Genomic DNA, 17,054 nt, shown 5'->3' on the forward strand with positions numbered 1-17,054 from the left:
GCGGGGAGGGCGGGCGGGGGGCGCGAGGACACACAAGAGGCTGGAGCGGGCGCGAGCGCGAGCGCGAGCGCGCGCGTGGCCAGCGGGAGGGGCGGGCGCGAGAGGGACTCTGGCGGGAGGAGGGACGGGGGAGCCACCCAGCAGCCCGAGTCGCCCCAAGCGCGAGACCCCTGAGACGGCTGCTGATTGGCTGACGATGGCGCAGGTGGTGGGCGCGCGGGAGACGGGGCGGCTTCTCTCCTCTTCCCCCCTCCAACGATTCCACCCCCCTCCGCCAACGGCCGTTATTTCGCGCGCACGCGCACAAGGCCGCCGTCGTTGCCGAGCGGGAGAATGGGGAGCGCGCGCCGGGGGCACGGACGGGGCGGGGCTAATCCCTGAGCGCGCGCCCGCCTAACGGTCGCAGGCCTCATGCTTCGGCTTCCGCTTTTTGTGTCCTGCCGGCCACCGTCCTCCCCGCCCCACTCCAGCTGTTTATTTACAATCCAGCGCTGACTTGCTGCCCGAAGATGGCGCCCAGTGGAGTCTCCGGCCTCGCTCGCGGCCCACCCCGAGGCGGTCACACCCCGGTCCCGCCCCCACAGCCCCAAAAATCAGGCGGAAGCACCAGAGCAAAAACTGTATTTACACAACACGGGGTTATACAAGGATTTAAAAAGGCGGAGTGAAGAGACGACGGTCAGGAGGGGCCACAGCGCTGGCCGGCGGCGAGACCCAGGATGTTTGCCTGCAACACAGGAGGGAGGGGAGCAGCCACGTTAGAGAGGGACGCGGGGCGCAGGACACGCAGAGGAGGGGCAGGGCCGTGACCTCACCTTCAGGAAGGACTCCATCTGTTTCCCCGTTATGCCCTCCACGCGTTCCAGGTCCTCCACCTGGCGGGACAGGATGGATGGGGGACGGGGTCTCAGGGGTGCCGGGTCTCCCCAGCTCCCTGCCCTGTCCCAGTCCAGTGGGCTGTTACCTGGCTGAAGGGGCCGTGAAGCTCCCGCCAACCTATGATTAGCTGAGCCTTCTTCGGGCCAATACGCTGAAGACTGCGGAGATCCCGGGCTGAGCCTTCGTTCAGCAGATCCAGTATTTTTTGGCGCCCATGAGCCAGTAGCTCCGGGCTGATCTGTAGCTCCCAGCAGTCCTCAGCCTTCTCCTCAGGCTCTGGGGTATCCAGGGACTCCACCTGGGCGACAAAGGGAGGTGAGTGACACGCAGGGCAGCCAAGTGCTTTGGGCTCTTCTGCCAAAACTAGGAGCCCAGCACCAGCGACCTCCTGCGCTGCAGCCTCTTCCTCTCCTCCTCAAGTTGTTTCCAAAATCCCGCCTTCAGGTCACTCTCTGGGTTAATTCTCATTATGCAGCTAGTGAAACAGAGGTACTATTTAGTACTCAGTGGTAATATTAGCACCTTTCTCATGGAGTTGCTGTGGAGATCAAGTGAGTTAATGAATGTAAAGCACAAAATAAGCTCTTAAATCTGGTCCCTCATCTCTAAAATGGAAAGAATAAGCTCTCTTTGAAAAGTACGTAGGAGAAAATAAATAAATGATACCTCCCCCCAACCATCTCAGTAGTAGTTCTAGTGGTGTTCAATTCTGGGTATGCACGCGTGTGCACGTGTGGTTTCATTCTTGAGTGCTTAGGTTCCCTAAGTTTTCCCTCTTAAGCTTGTAGAGGGCAGAAGCCAGTCTACACAGTGGAACATCCGCTCTGTGAGGTACATGTATATCACTGCCTTCCACCCTAAATGCCCTGCAAGGAACCATTCATCACCACATTCCAGGGGTAAGCAATTGAGGCCGGGTTTTTTTTTTTGTTTTTTTTTTTGAGATGGAGTCTCACTCTGTCGCCCAGGCTGGAGTGCAGTGGCCGGATCTCAACTCACTGCAAGCTCCACCTCCCGGGTTTATGCCATTCTGCCTCAGCCTCCCGAGTAGCTGGGACTACAGGTGCCCGCCACCTCACCCGGCTAGTTTTTTTTTTTGTATTTTTTAGTAGAGATGGGGTTTCGCTGTGTTAGCCAGGATGGTCTCGATCTCCTGACCTCGTGATCCGCCCATCTCGGCCTCCCAAAGTGCTGGGATTACAGGCTTAAGCCACCGCGCCCGGCTGAGGCCTGTTAATAACTGGCGGCCATCACCCAGTTCGTTTAACCCCAAGGCCAACGCTCCTCCCCCTAGAGCCTACTCCCCCTTACTTCTGGGCTCCAGGTGTAGCCTAAGCCCCCAGCTACTTTCACCTTTCTCTTCCGGCCTTTATTCTTCAGGATATGGATCTCGGCATTTGGGGATGCTGCCTGCTCCTGAACTGAAAGTAGGAATTGAGAACTGATTGGAGTCAAGGCAAAGGGTACTTTTCACCCTCCCTGGTAGCCCTTCGGTTCTTCCATTTCTGATTCCCCAGCTTCCCTCCACCCTGAGTTAACCTGTTGTGTTTCCACATGACCCTTTTTATACCCGCATCTAAAGTAATTTCAGTCTTCCATTGTCTTCAATCCTCTACTTGTTTGTCCATCCCACTGTACTAAACACCCGAGGGCAGAGCCTCCTCACCCCTCCCAGGGACTGGTATGTGGTGGGAGAACATAAATGACATGGAGACAGCTGCTCCTAACACTTCCTGCCTTATGGGATCTCAGCTGCCTTGGTCCCCCTATCCCCTGGAGTCAAACTTACTTAGCTGTAGGGGCATCACCACAGCCTTTTTCAGGGGCTTTGCCACTGTGACTGTGCGATGCAAAAGGGGCCGGAGGATCGTGGGACAATGGTTCTCCTTTTCCTTTGAGTCTTCAGCCTTTTGGGCCAACACCTTGGCCTCCAGTTCTTTTTGTTTCATCTTAAGCCTCTGTTGGAAAGGATCAGGGAGATGTGACCCAGACCCAACTCCAGGGCAGCCTGAAGGGCAGTGGGTTATCAGGGTGAGTATGCAAGGCTCTGAGGCCCCAGAGGGCAGGGCTAGGACCAATGGGAGGTTACCAGGAGACAGGTGGAGCCTAACGTAATTAAGAGCTTTCTGTGAGCAAGGGGCTACCCAGAGGTGGAATAAGCTTCTGCAAATATTGAAGGAAAAGGCTTTTCAAGCAGAGTCCTCCATTAACTGAGCTGGGCTTTAGGAAATGTAATGTTTAACATTTGTTGCTTTTACTTTGAACTTTTTCTTCTCAGCCCCTCACATCTGATCTCAATTGTCTGTCAAAGTTCAGCCATGTTAAGGACATTCAAGGAGAAGCTGGAGAACTTCCGGTATTGGGAGAAAACTGGACTCTAGTCTAGCCTGAGTGTCCTTCCCTGTCTGAAGATTCGAGTATTGCTTCTCAAGGCCAACAGGAATCCCAGCTCCCACATCCCTAAAACACCTACCTCAATCTCCAGGTCTTTCTCTTCCACGGTCTTCATGAGCACCATCCGCTCTCGCTTTGGGGTACTCAACAGAGGGGCTCCCTGGCTCCCCTGGGAGGCCAGCAGACGGTCCAAGCTCAGGAGGCGCTCCAGCATGGCCGGGTCCATGCTGCTTAGCTTCTGCAGGGGGCTGAGCAGACAAATAAGTTGCTCTCCACCTACCTCCTCCCTCATCACCTACAGCAGCAGGACTCCCCTCACCACACCTTAACTTGGCATATCCTGTAGCTCCAGAACCTAATGTTAACTTGCTAGGCATCCAATTTCTCTGGGTGCAGTGTCTTCATCAGGTGAAGTGACTGCTCAGGAATGCCAGGAAATCACAGTGCCAGGTATGAGAGATCTAAGACACTGCCTGGAAGTACTGTCTACTGAGGAAATCAAGAGACCATAAGGTGACTGCCAGGGCAATGCCTGACCATTTGGAGGAGCAGTTGGGGAAAACATCACAGAAGATGCCATCTTCAGAAGGGTTTTGAAATCCACTGAAGACCTCAGCTGCCAAGCCTATATCCTGTGGGCAGCAGGGAAGGCCTGTTCAAGCACAGTCCTGACTGACTCTGAGCATGGTAAGGCTTAACATTCTTCTTTTTTTTTTGAGATAGGGTCTTCCTTTGTCACCCAGGCTGGAGTGCAGTGTTGAGATCACAGCTCACTACAGCCTTGGCCCCCCCGGGGCTTAAGCACTCCTCCTGCCTCAGCCTCCTGAGTAGCTGGGTCCACAGGTGCATGCCACCAAGCCCAGCTAATTTTTTTTTTATTTTTTTGTAGAGACGGGATCTTACTATGTTGCTCAGGCTCGTCTTGAACTCCTGGGCTCAAGTGATCCACCCACCCTGGCCTCCCAAAGTGCTGGGATTACAGGTGTGGGCCACCGCGCCCAGTCAGCAATGTCTAACATTAATTTATTTTGCCTGGAATCTTGCCCCACACCTCCTCACATCTGTATCAATGATCTTTCCAGGTCAGTTTGATGCCACCTTTCCCATGACACTCGCATCTCCCTTCCTATGCTGTGAACTGGCTCCTGGAGGACAGGGACACTCCTGTGCTTTCCACACCAGTGCCTTGGAAAAAAAGGATCAGAACATATGTGGGCAAACACTAGAAGTCCTCTCTCTTCCTTCCTGGCTCTCACAGCAGCAGCAGCTACTCCTTCCTGATTCTAAATTCTCCACCTGGTATCACATACTGACGTTCCCATCTAACTTCCTCTCCTGTGAGCCCCCCAAGCTCTGGGTCTGCTGGGTTTGTTGTGCCCACTCTGAGCTTCCCCTTACTCAAGAGTGCCTGTCTGACAGAGAGCTTACCTGTGCACATTTCTGGGTGCACACAGCAGTGGAGAGTGCTGACAGATGGTTTGGGAAAGACAAGACTGAGAGATTGGGTCATGAGTGCACAAGCATCTTCTTGTGTGTGGCATCTTCCTTAACTACAGTAGCCCCCTGGGACAGAGTGGGCACTAACCCTTGGCCTCCTCAGGTCACCTCTGTTTAGTAGTTCACAGGCTTTATTTGGGCTAGGGGTAGAAACAGGGCAAAGTTAAAACTGCAACTGGCTTCTGGGGGTTGGAGGGAACAGCACAAGGGCTAAGTGGCCAGACACAGAAAGCAAGACCTCTGAATAGAGATGACCTGAGGATTAGTACGTACTGGGCCATGAGATGGAGTGATCGGAGTTGGGTCAGGAGGTGACACAAAGGACTTAGAGGCTTTGTCTGGATTGAGGGTAGAAGCAGTTAAGACAGCAGATGGCTCCCCAGAGAGTCGTGGAGAAGCTGGGCACTGACACACAGACCAGGTGGTCTCAGGGGGACAGCTCTTCCAAGTCTCCTTTGCTTTCCTCTCATGGATCTGAAAGATCTGATCCAGATCACTCCTTGAACCAGAGGCAAAAATGCTCATCCTTGAAACAGCTGTCCCAAAGCAAGAAGTTTTGCTGAGGGCTAAAGAGATTGGAAAATGGAAAGGATCCCCAGGAGGAAGCCTCCTTAGGTCCCCAAGGCAGCAGCACTGTGGAGAGATTGATCTTAGACTTTAGTGATTCAATGGAGTAGAATCTGGGGGTAATTTATGTATGTATTTATTTATTGAGACGGAGTCTTGCTCTGTCACCTAGGCTGGAGTATTTAGTGGCTTGATCTCGGCTCACTGCAGCCTCTACCTCCCAGATTCATGCAATTCTCTCTGCCTCAGCCTCCCGAGTAGCTGGGATTACAGGCGCCCACTACCATGCCCGGCTAATTTTTGTATTTTTAGTAGAGACAGGGTTTCGCCATGTTGGCCAGGCTGGTCTTGAACTCCTGACCTCAGGTGATCTGCTTGCCTTGGCCTCCCAAAGTGTTGAGATTACAGGCGTGAGTCACCGTGCCCAGCCGGGGGTGAATTTATTTCTTTACTTTGAGATGGAGTCTTGCTCTGTTGCCCAGGCTGGAGTGCAGTGGCCGCAATCTCAGCTCCCTGCAACCTCAGCTTCCTGGGTTCAAGGGATTCTCCTGCCTCAGCCTCCCGAGTAGCTCGGATTACAGGCACACGCCACCACACCCGACTACTTTTTGTATTTTTTAGTACAGATGGGGTTTCACCACGTTGGCCAGGCTGGTCTCGAACTCCTGACCTCAGGTGATCCACCCAATCTCGGCCTCCCAAAGTGCTGGGATTACAGGAGTGAGCCGCCATACCCGGTCTATGGTGAATTTAATGGGAGAGGAACAAGATCACAGCTGTCTCTGCTCAAGGATCTGACAGGCATTGCAGCTCTGCTGCTAAGCCACACATCAGGAAGGGGATACACCCAAGGCCCACTGCTCACCTGAGTTTCTGGGAGGCAGAGGCTGAAGCTGCCATGGGCTCAGCGCTCCCAATCTCCTCTTCCTCAGGGCCTCGAGCTTTCTTTGCCTCTGGTGGACCAAGCAATTCTTTCTGAGACAGCTTAACAGGTCCCAAGACTAGATGATTGGAGGATGGGGTGGAGAGAGGGATCGGGGGTGGTCAGCCTCTGTGCTGATGCTTGGTGGTTTCAACAAACTCCCTGATTTCCAGACCCAGCATTTCCACTCCTGCCTCCCCTAGTTCTCACCATGAGGCTGCAGGCTCTCATTGGTAAAAGGCCGGTTGATCACCTCCTTGGTCCTGGCAGCAAAGTTGAGTGCAGAGACTGTGTCTAGGTAGAAATGTCTCTCAGGGGCAATGTTGGCAATAAGGATGCTGTGGGCTGAGCCACCCAGAGAGTCCTGAGGGTGGGACCAGGCAGTGGGTGGGTCAAAAGCCCAGCCTTCCTATGCCTCAACCGCTATTCCCCACCCCACAGCAGGCCTGAGAACCTCCTTCTGCAGCCCCTTCTTCCCTGAGACAGGTGGGTCTGACCTGCAATAGGCGAGTGAGCTTGCTGTCCCGATAAGGTACACGAGGGAGGCCCTGATTCAGCGCATCTACCACCTTGCCCAGGACAAACAGGGAGGCGTTGATGGCACCGCTCTCTTTTAGCCGAAGTCCCTTGTTGCCTGTGCGCCGGTTGTCCTCTGACCCAGCCAAGTCAATCAGGTAGAGTTTTCCCTCTCGCTGGCGAAATGGGGCCAAACGTTCCCGCTGGTCCACCTGGGGTAAGAACAAAGATCTCATGCTTAGCTCAGGCTCCTGGGCTTCCCAGGTCCTCGCCCGTCTGTGGCCTCACCTTGACCAGGAGCACAGCATGACTGCGGGAGGAGCGCTGGTTGAGCCGGGTGGCTCCTACAGTCCGATTTCGACTGGCTGGCAGGAAGTGCCGCTCAAAATCAGCAAAGCTAGTGATGGGCTTCTGGGTGAGACCCGGAATCAGGATGTTCCCCCGGCAGTCTTCTCGGATCACCAGGTCTCCCGATGTAGAGTCCAGTAGGTCTAATACCTGTGTAAGCAGTGAAGGGGAAGGGCAATTCTCTATACAGAGGCGGCTGCTTTCTGGGGATCAGTTTCCTTTCTCTGTTCTATTCTCGGAGTTGTACCATCTGCTACCCCAGCCTGTCTTTCTAGGTCTCACCTTACCTCCCTGCTAGAGCAGAGCTTCATTTTCTAGAACCAGGTCTTACTTTGACCCTTTGTTGCTCCTCTCGCAACCAGCACGGGGCCTCACCTTCTCCTGGTAGATCTCTAGGTAGGACATAGTGACAGAAAGGGCCCATGGCCGGCCCTCGGCGCCCTCCTCCCTTGTGAGCTGCAGGAGGTCCATGAGAGCCCGCGGGATCAACCCAGGTTGCTCTGGACTGCCCAGCATTGTGTGCGTCTTCCCTGGGGAGAGAGTGGAGAAAGCTGTGAGATTTTCCTCTCTGGTTCCCCAGCCCTTTCTGACCCATAACTGTTTCTTTTCTGGCTCCCTCACCAGCTCCTGTGGGTCCATAGGCAAGCACGCTGGCATTCTGCCCTTCCAGCAAGTGCCTTAGGATGGGCTGCACTGAACCTGCATAGATGTCCTGCTGAGTACTCCTCTCCCCATAGAAGGCATCAAACCTGCAAGAAGAAAGAAAGAAATTAGTATGTCTGTGTGTATGTAAGGGGTAGAGTGGGATGGGGGTGAGTAAGGGATTCTACTCTCATATGGATCTTGGATTTAAGAGAATGTCTCTATCCACTTTCTTGTACAAAGACCTTAAAAAGCACCCACCTAACACCTACTCCATCCTCATCTCTCTATTGGTGTTAGGAATACAGAGATGGATCTGATATCCTTGCTCTTAGAGTTTTGCAGTCTGGTAGGATAGATATCCACACTGCTGTGGTTTAGGAAACGAAGATAAGAACACACTCTTGAAGGAGTAACTGATTCTGCTCAAGGAAGGAAGATTTTGACCAAAGAAAGAAACTCTAAGAATCAAGAATAACACAAAAGCAAGGCTTCCCAATCTTTTTCACAAGGCCACATGTGTAGAACATTGTATTTTAAACCGTAATGGGGAATATAGAGGATGCTGCTTACGACTGGACTAGACTCCACATACCAATCACATATTCACTGCGTTCTGGTGGAGAAGCTGCAACTTAGGCCACAGCAGGGAGTTTAGTATATGTTGAGGGAATGAGGCTGGAAAGAAACTGAAGCCCAAATTGTTAACGGTCTAGTATGGGAGCTAGCAAACTTCTGTAAAAAGGCAGACTGTACATATTTTAGGCTTTGTGGGCCATGTGTTCCTTTTACAACTACTCAACTCTGCCACTGTAGTCAGAAAGCAGCTATAGACAATATGTAAATAAACGATAAAATTTTATTTACTGAAAATCTTACTCCTGATCAGATTTGACCTGCAGGCCATGGTTTGCCAGCCCCCACCTAGAAAAACAGCCCAAGGAGTTTGAACTTGAAATCCCCAGTAGGATTATAAAGTAGCTGCCCTTGTGAGTTCTGTCCCCATATCTGGGTGGTCTTCTCTGACACTACCCAGCTGCAGCTTGGGTAGGCTGGCTGGCTGGTCTGTGTTCCCCCAACCCTCCCCCTGTGTCCCATAGCCTCTACGTGGGGCTCACCTGCTCACCTTCATTGCTACTCCCTCTCTGTGCACAGTAACATATGTCTGATTTAACCTCTCATCTCTCCCTACAGTATCCCAGAGAGGGTCCATCACGGGGGTCACCTGTGAACATTTCCTAGTGAACAGTGAAGGCTCAGGGAACAAAGCGGTGTTAAGGAGGGAGCAAGGATCCTGGGGAGGCAGGTCGGAGAAACTCTCTGGGGAAGTGATAACATGGGCAGGCCTAGGAGAGGGAGGTGATGGCATGAGGGAAGAGGAGTGGCCTGAACCTTACTGGTATTTGAGAGTCTCCTGGTGGTTCCTCCAGTTAGCAATCTCTAGAGAGCAGCTATCCATGCCCCGCACACAGGGGGGATCGCTTGCTCCAGCTGTTCCATCCACAAATGGCCGCAGTCGCACAGCCACCCTTACGCGAGCTGGAGGTGGACGACGACTAGCCCCAATCTTGCTTAGCCGACAGCGACCAGCTCCTGGAGGAGAGAAAATCACTTTTAGGCATGAAGTATGGTGGTGGCAGAAGAAGCAGGGACCAACTTTGCTGGGCAGGCTGGGGGCCACAGCTCATGTTAGAGAAGTTCATTCTGCCCTGGTCTTGTTATGGACACCCCTAAGCTTGGCCTCAGTGCCTTCCCTGCTCTACAAGCAAGTCCAGCGGGGTGTATAGCAGGCTTCTCAGACAAAATAACCTGGAGGATCTTGTGAAAACATGGATTTGGTCTCAGTCTCCCTGGGGTGACGCCCAAGATTTTGCATTTCTCACAAGCTCCCAGGTGATGCTGGGCACTTAAAAAAAAAAAAAAAAAAAAAAAAAGAGGGAGAGAGGGATGGAATCTCACTAGGTTACCCAGGCTTGTCTTCAACTCCTGGGCTCCAGCGATCCTCCTACCTCAGCCTCCCAAAGTGCTGGAATTATAGGCAGGAGCCACCATGCCTGCCCCAGGACATGTTTTGAATTGCCAAGGGTGAAGTAGACCAGCACCTCACAGGGTTGTTCTAAGGATTAAAAGGGTTGACATCTGACCGAAACCTAAACCAGACAGCGAATTGCCAGACTTTTCTGTGCTTTTTTTTTTTGAGACAGTCTTGTTCTGTCACCCAGGCTGGAGTGCAGTAGCATGATCTCAGCTCACTGCAACTTCCACCTCCCAGGTTCAAGCGATCCTCCTACCTCAGCCTCTCGAGTAGATGGGATTACAAGTGCCCAACACCACTCCTGGCTAGTTTTTGTATCTTTGGTAGAAACAGGGTTTCACCATGTTGGCCAGGCTGGTCTCAAATTCCTGACCTCAAGTGATCTGCCCGCCTTGGCCTCCCAAAGTGCTGGGATTACAGGTATGAGCTACCCCACCCAGCCTGTGTACCTCCATTTCTTAACTGGGGTTTCTAATATGTATTGAGATGTATGTACAATCACAGACCCACCCCCCTTGCAAACTGTTAACAATGATCTTTCTCGTTAACATGGGGAATTATGTGGGTTCTGCAAAAACCACCGACATGCAATTCTTCTCTCATGTAAACTTATCCCTGAATTTGCTTCAGATGATTAAATCAAGTCTTTTTTTTGTAAAGAATTGGCAACTGAATTATTTTGTATCATCGGAAAACACAATGAAGATAAAACTTAAAAAAAGAAAAGGCCTCTCTTTTTGTGGGGGTTAAGTGAGTTGAAAACATCTAAGGAGAGTATTACTCTATTTTACGTTGGAGGATAACATACTGTAGCTCATAGTGGAATTCAAACCTAGATCTCTTCCCCTCTAAAACTCTTTTAATAGGATGCTGTATTGCTTCCCTATTATGTACTAACTGGGAAAGCTCCTGGCAGCTCTCTCCCTTCCTTGCTGGTGGTAGCAGCTGGTTGCTAGGAGCCATAGGCCTCGCAGAAGGCAAAAGGCTGGCTGGTATATGTAGCCAACACAGAAACAGCAAGACGAAAAGGCAGATAGATGACACCTAGAAAGAATCTTATGCCTAGGCCGGGCACGGTGGCTCACGCCTGTAATCCCAGCACTTTGGGAGGCCAAGGCAGGCAGATCAGATCACGAGGTCAGGAGATCGAGACCATCCTGGCTAACACGATGAAACCCCATCTCTACTAAAATACAAAAAATTAGCCAGGAGTGGTTGCAGGCGCATGTAGTCCCAGCTACTCGGGAGGCTGAGGCAGGAGAATGGCCTGAATCCAGGAGGTGGAGCTTGCAATGAGCCGAGATTGCGCCACTGCACTCCAGCCTGGGCGACAGAGCGAGACTTCGTCTCAAAAAAAAAAGAAAGAATCTTACATCTAAGTAAGGCAGGCATGCCCATAAGCAGATGGCCTGTTTCAAATATTGAACCTCCATTCCATCATCTGATAAATGGGGCTACTAATACCATTTCTCACGTTATGGTAGCAAAGCGCTTGGACATGTAGTTCTCATTTGTTCCTCATGGTAATCCTGAAAGTCAGGTAAAAACCTGCAGATGCATGTGTGCAGACAGAAAATTACGGTGCACTGACTTGTCAAAAATGTGTGCAGAACCCTCCTCTGCCTGCTTTCACAGGAGAGCAGAAAGAACAGAAAGATGGCAGATGTAGAGGCACTTAAGGAAGTGCAGTGATCAATCTAAGGGAAAGGGGAAGTCAGTGATGAGGTAGAGTGTAGACGCTGGTCAGACAGAACTGGACTTCAATTCCAGCTCTGACATTTATTAGTTTGTGACCTTGGACCTTAGGTTTCCTTGTCTGTAAAATAAGGTTGGGGGTGGGCCTTGGGTTTTTTGAGAATTTGGCCTGGCGTGGTGGTTCAAGCCTGTAATCCCAGCACTTTGGGAGGCCAAGGTGGGCGGATCACCTGAGGTCAGGAGTTTGAGATCAGCCTGGTGGTGAAACCCTGGCTCTACTAAAAGTACAAAAATTAGTCAGGTATGGTGGTATGCACCTGTAATCACAGCTACTTGGGAGGCTGAGGCACAAGAATTGCTTGAATGCGGAAGGTGGAGGTTGCAGTGAGCAGAGATCGTGCCATTGCACTCCAGCCTGGGTGACAGAGCAAGACTGTGTCTCAGAAAAAAAAAAAAAAAAAAGATAATTAAAATAAGTGCCAGGTAAAGTGGCAGCACAGTGACTAGCACATAGTAGGTAGGTTCATTATTCAAGGTAAAATGGCCTGGGTTGAAATCCCAGCTCTGCCATTTACAGCTAGCTAAGTAACCTAGGGAAATTATTTTCCATCCCAGTGCCTCAATTTCCTTGCCTGCAAAATGGGAATAAAAATACCTCCTTGGTAGGTTGTTAGGACAGTAATTAAGGTGATTCATGTAAAAGTGCTTTGAACATTATCTGTTATTTGGTAAAAGGCCAGTAAGTGCTTTTTAATGTCTATCTCCCATTTTCCAGATGAGGAAACCTCAGTATAGAGGGGTTAGCTGACTGGCCCAGGGTCAACAGCTAGTGAGTGACAGCTTCAAATGAAGATCTAACTCCAGTGTGCTTTATATGAACCCTCCTCAGGCTCATCAGCCCCTTCACCTTTGCATCTCATAGGAATGTGAGGATTCAAAGTAATAATGTACATACAATGTTTAGCACAGTGCCTGGCAGCAACTGCTCAGTCCCTAGCTGTTATTATTACACCCTTTCTCTTGCTACTCACTCCTCCATCCCTGCAACTTGCTTCTGCCCTCACCATTCAGCAGGGTCACCCATGACCTCCCTAATGCTAGATCCAGTAGGCGTACTCAGCCTCAATCCTGTTGGACCTCCCAGAAGTATGCAACACTCTTGGGAAACACACTTTTCCCTTCATTTCCATGCCCCCCACCTTCCTGGTTGTCTTACCCAGTTCTCTGTTCACTCCTCAGTTCTACCAGTCTCCAGTGCTTTTCCTAGGATCTGTCTATCCTTTCTCTAGACCAGCGTTTCTCAACTTCAGCACTACTCACATTTTGGGCTGGCTAATTCCTGTTGTGGGGCTGTCCCGTGCATTTAGACTGTTAGCACAGGCTTACTAGATGCCAGTAGCATTCTCCACCCTCACCCTCAAGTTGTAACAACTAAAATCTCTCCAGACGTCTCCAAATGTCCTGTGAGGGACAAAGTTGCCCCCAGCTGAGACCACTCAGTAGGCAGGTCACCTGTCCTCTTGGCTTCAGTAACATCTTACAGCCGATAAGTACTATTGTACGTTCTGCACAAGAGCGCTCTACTACAGACCCACGTTCTGAATGGCTGCCCTGACAGCTCCTTTTTTTTTTTTTTGAGACGGAGTCTCACTTTGTCGCCAGGCTGGAGTGCAGTGGCGCTCTTGGCTCACTGCAATCTCCTGCCTCAGTCTCCCGAATAGCTGGGACTACAGGTGCGTATGCCACCACACCCAGCTAATTTTTGATTAATTTTAGAGATGGGGTTTCACCATGTTGGCCAAGATGGTCTCGATCTCTTGATCCTCCCGCCTTGGTCTCCCAAAGTGCTGGGATGCTGGGATTATAGGCGTGAGCCTGGCAGACGGCTCCTCTTAAACTCCACCTGTCCTAAACTGAACCCTCCCTTCCCCATCTCTCTGCAGCCTCCTCCTTTGATCTGATGTAAATGAATGGCACCAACCCCAAAAGTGGGAGTCTTTAACTCCAACGACTCTTACCTCCCACATCAGTTCATCATTAACATCTGTCAAGTCTATTTCTTTAAATCTCTCTTGAACAAGTCCACTTCTTTCCACTCCCACTGCACTACCTCTGCCCAAGGTCATGGTCTTTACAGCCTTCCTTGCTGATGGTAGCAAGGTGTCTCCCTGCCCTCTAGTCATTCCCTCTGTTTCCTTCCTTGTAGTGTAAGTTACCAGTCATGATGAATTTCCTTCACTTCCTACAAAACTCTAAGTTCTCTTGCACCTTTGGGTTTTTGTCCACGTTAATCTCTCTCCCTAGAATATCTGCACTGCTCCCCACCCCACCCTGGAGTGACTGAGGTAAACACATCTTAATTCCTCTTAAAAAACAAAACCAAAAACCCTTTCCTGGTAGACACTAAGGCTTTATCAGGTGCACCCACAGCTCTTGTTAGCCCCTCCATAAGCATTTGTCACGCCCCACTATTGCGTGTTTGTCACTTTCTCCACCTGACTGCCAACTGTGAGAACAAGTTTTATCCTGCTCACCTTTCTAACCCCAACACCTGGCGCGGAGTAGGCCCTCAGGAAGTATTTGCTGAAAAAAATTAAGATGTAGTGAATAAACTTCTACTCACTGGCTTGTTCATTTCCATCATGAAAGTGGCTCACTGCCATTCCTGCCCCAGAGCTCACAGTCCAGGGGAGGAGGGAAGAGAGAGGGCCACATGTAAACAATTATTTACAGCACAAGAGTCTAGCCCTTTCATGATAAAAGCAACCTGGAGCTTGGACCAGACTAGCAATTATTATTAATTTTCCCTTCTTCTACAATTCCTAAATTTCACTCACTCTTCTTCCTTCTCTTCATGAGGAAATTGAGCATCTTTGGCCTCTTTTACATCATAAATAAAACAACACTTGCTGTTCTTGTCTTCTTAGTCAAAGCCTGGCAAACTCCTATCCAACCTTTGAAACCCATCTCAAGTATCACTCCCTGAATGAAGTCCTCCCCAGAATACCCAAGGGTTTACTTCAGATTCCACACACTCAGTGTATACACATCTCTCATTGTGTTTCATATTACATCTGCGTATGTGACACTCTATTCAAACAGATTTTAAGTTCCTCGAGGAAGGGACATTATATTCAGGCATTTTCATATCTACCATGCACCGGACACAGTGCATCAGGGTAAGGGGAGACTCTGCTCAGCCAGCAGGGACAGCATGTACTTGGGCATAATGAAGAGCAGAGGCTCTACACTCTGACTCCTTGAGAGCGAATTCAGGCCCCAATATTTACTAGTTGCGTTAAATCTGAACAAACTAACCTCAGTTTCCTGTATAAAACGAAGACAGTAATAGTAACAACCTCATAGCATTGTGTGGACAATAAATGGTTCACCACCATAAAATGCCTACAACTGTGCCTGGCACATAGCAAGAGCTCTACATGTTAGGCATTCTCCTAAATGTCTGTTTCCCCACGAGGCTAACGAGGGCTCCAATGAATTACTATGGCGTCCACCATCATCACTAACAAGGACTAAGTCTCCGGGTTAGACAGGCACATGTAAACAAATACATACAAGATTCTGGGTGTCCTAACAGCCTTTCTAACCCTAAAATAGCATTCACTTCCATGCTGGAGTGAAAGGAAACTTCAGTCTTTTATTTCGTTTTATTGTAATCGCAGAGTATCTTACGCTGTCAACTCAAACCCAGCAGCAGCCGGGTCTGATCCTCAATCCGCCCTCCTGCATCTCTCAGGGATGTCTCTGCACCCAAACACCATGTCCCACACAGAACCCTTCCCAAAACACGCCTCCGGCTCCCTTCTCGTCCTCGTGGCTAGAGCGTCCGCCACTCTTCTCTCGCTTATTCAGGTCATCTCCAGGGACGAGGCCATGATCCCCATTTCACAGAGGAAGAAACCGAAGCTCACAAAGTGCGCGGGGTTCAAGCCAAGAGCCTGGGCCGCAGACCCGAGTCTACTGACCCAAGGAGAGAGCAGGAAACAGGGAGAAGGCTGGAGTCAGGCTGGCCGACCAACTCGCGACCCCACACTCTCACCGTCCCCCCTCTCCCCGCCTCTGCGCTGTGGCCGCCTCTCCGCGACAACCCGCGGAACCTGGACCACACTCCGACGCATGACTCCCACTAAGCTCCAGACGTCGGTGCCCGCCTTGCCCACGCCGGGCTCAAGTACCTGAGGTAGCCGCCGCTGCCGCTGCCGCCATCTCGCGCTGCCTCAGCTGCGTCGAGACCCCCGCCGACATTCCCCTCCCTCCTTGGGCCCGCCTCTCCCATTCGAATTCCCCGTTGCCCCGCCCCCTCTCCCAGGCTCCACCAATCACGACTACGCGCCGCCGGAAACTCCTGCGGGTGGCTCGCCACTATCCCGCCCTCCAGCGCTCGCCTCCGGGTCCCCAAGAAAAGGTTCCCCTGGTCAGGACGCATGCGCGCGCGTGTGCCGCGCAACCGTTGACCTCTGGAAGCGCGCTGCGGTTCAAACCCCTACGCGGTGATGTTGACGACGGTGGCCGCTGGGGGAGCTGCTCAGCGCCGCCCGGCACTGGGCTCCCTTTCGTTTCATTTTCTGCAGTTTCTTGCCTCCGTGGGTGGTTGGCGCGTCTGCGGAGACAGAGTCGTTGTGTGGATCGTGGGACTGCAGCCCCAGCTAAAGGGCTGTCACGTCTGGTCGGTTCTGTAGATCTGGGCCCCAGGGGCTGGACTGTGGGTAGTCACGTTGCACTCGCTGCCTGCTGGGCCCAAGGCCACTGTAGGTCCCTTCGCGTCCATGTCAGCCCACGAGAGCAGCTTGGATGTTCCTGTCTTTATAACTTGGGACTCAGCACGTCGGCGAAGCGTGGAAAACGCTTGTTCTGTGATTCAGTCCCACTCACCCGCGGTTCCGGTTCCCAGTCTTTAAGGGTTCAGCGGTCCATTGAGTAGCTCTCTGTCCTTTGTGAAAGGTTGGCTAGGTACCGTCATTCCACTTTTGAGCACCAGGTAGGTAGGGCCCAGGTTTAGATATTATGTTCCACCCTACTGAACAATAAAACAAAACCCAGGCCGGGCTTGGTGGCTCAGTCCTGTAATCCCAGCACTTTGGGAGGCTGAGGCGGGAGGATCACTGAGGTGAGGAGCTCGAGACCAGTCTGGCCAACATGGCGAAACCCCATCTCTACTAAAAACACAAAAATTAGCCGGGGGTGGTGTCGCACCTGTAATCCCAGCTACTCGGGAGGCTGAGGCAGGAGAATCGCTTGAACCTGGGAGATGTAGGTTGCAGTGAGCTGAGATGGTGCCACTGCACACCCCGTCTCAAAACAAAAAACACAAATCTTAGTGTTTCTGAAACGTTTTGCCTTGGGATCCCACTACAGTTTTTAAAAATGAGGCCTCTAAAGATGTTTTGTGTATATGAGGGCTTTTATTTTTTTGTTTTTGAGATAGGATTTCACTTCCATCTCCCAGGCTAGAGTGCAGTGGCTCAATCTCGGTTCACTCCAACCTCTGCTTCTTGGGTTCAAATGATTCTCCTGCCTCAGCCTCCCGAGTAGCTGGGA

General features: G+C 51.3%; 1 protein-coding gene and 1 long non-coding RNA gene across 3 annotated transcripts; one reads left to right on the top strand and one right to left on the bottom strand.

Annotated features, from left to right (window-relative positions):
* Positions 1-604: 604 nt before the first annotated feature.
* On the bottom strand, positions 605-15,816 carry KIF22 (kinesin family member 22). Of its 2 annotated transcripts, XM_037989642.2 has the most exons (15): positions 15,692-15,770; positions 14,030-14,078; positions 9,163-9,358; positions 7,745-7,872; positions 7,499-7,653; positions 7,064-7,273; positions 6,757-6,987; positions 6,470-6,623; positions 6,203-6,338; positions 3,353-3,521; positions 2,669-2,837; positions 2,233-2,300; positions 965-1,177; positions 816-875; positions 605-727 (listed from the first exon to the last, which is right to left on the bottom strand). In XM_037989642.2, exons 3-15 carry the CDS (start codon positions 9,222-9,224, stop codon positions 680-682), a joined length of 1,803 nt encoding a protein of 600 aa, XP_037845570.1. In that variant the 5' UTR covers positions 9,225-9,358; positions 14,030-14,078; positions 15,692-15,770; the 3' UTR covers positions 605-679. The 2 variants fall into 2 exon arrangements, with proteins under 2 accessions (XP_037845570.1, XP_007988077.2); XM_007989886.3 differs by lacking the exon at positions 14,030-14,078 and having other exon boundaries at positions 15,692-15,816.
* Positions 1,088-8,638, top strand: LOC103230809 (uncharacterized). The gene is made up of 3 exons (XR_496702.3): positions 1,088-1,194; positions 3,158-3,960; positions 7,748-8,638. It is a non-coding gene; the product is annotated as an uncharacterized lncRNA (long non-coding RNA).
* Positions 15,817-17,054: the final 1,238 nt, after the last annotated feature.

This window comes from Chlorocebus sabaeus, chromosome 5 (assembly GCF_047675955.1).
Source record: "Chlorocebus sabaeus isolate Y175 chromosome 5, mChlSab1.0.hap1, whole genome shotgun sequence".
In the NCBI taxonomy this organism is placed as follows: Eukaryota; Metazoa; Chordata; class Mammalia; order Primates; family Cercopithecidae; genus Chlorocebus; species Chlorocebus sabaeus.

Coding starts and splice junctions, on each gene's coding strand:
- KIF22 (XM_007989886.3), bottom strand. CDS start 15,761: ATGTCGGCGGGGGTCTCGACGCAGCTGAGGCAGCGCGAGATGGCGGCA. Junction 7,873..9,162: donor CAGGAGACTCTCAAATACCA/GTAAGGTTCAGG, acceptor TTCTTCTTGCAG/GTTTGATGCCTTCTATGGGG. Junction 2,301..2,668: donor GGTGATGCCCCTACAGCTAA/GTAAGTTTGACT, acceptor TCCTACTTTCAG/TTCAGGAGCAGGCAGCATCC.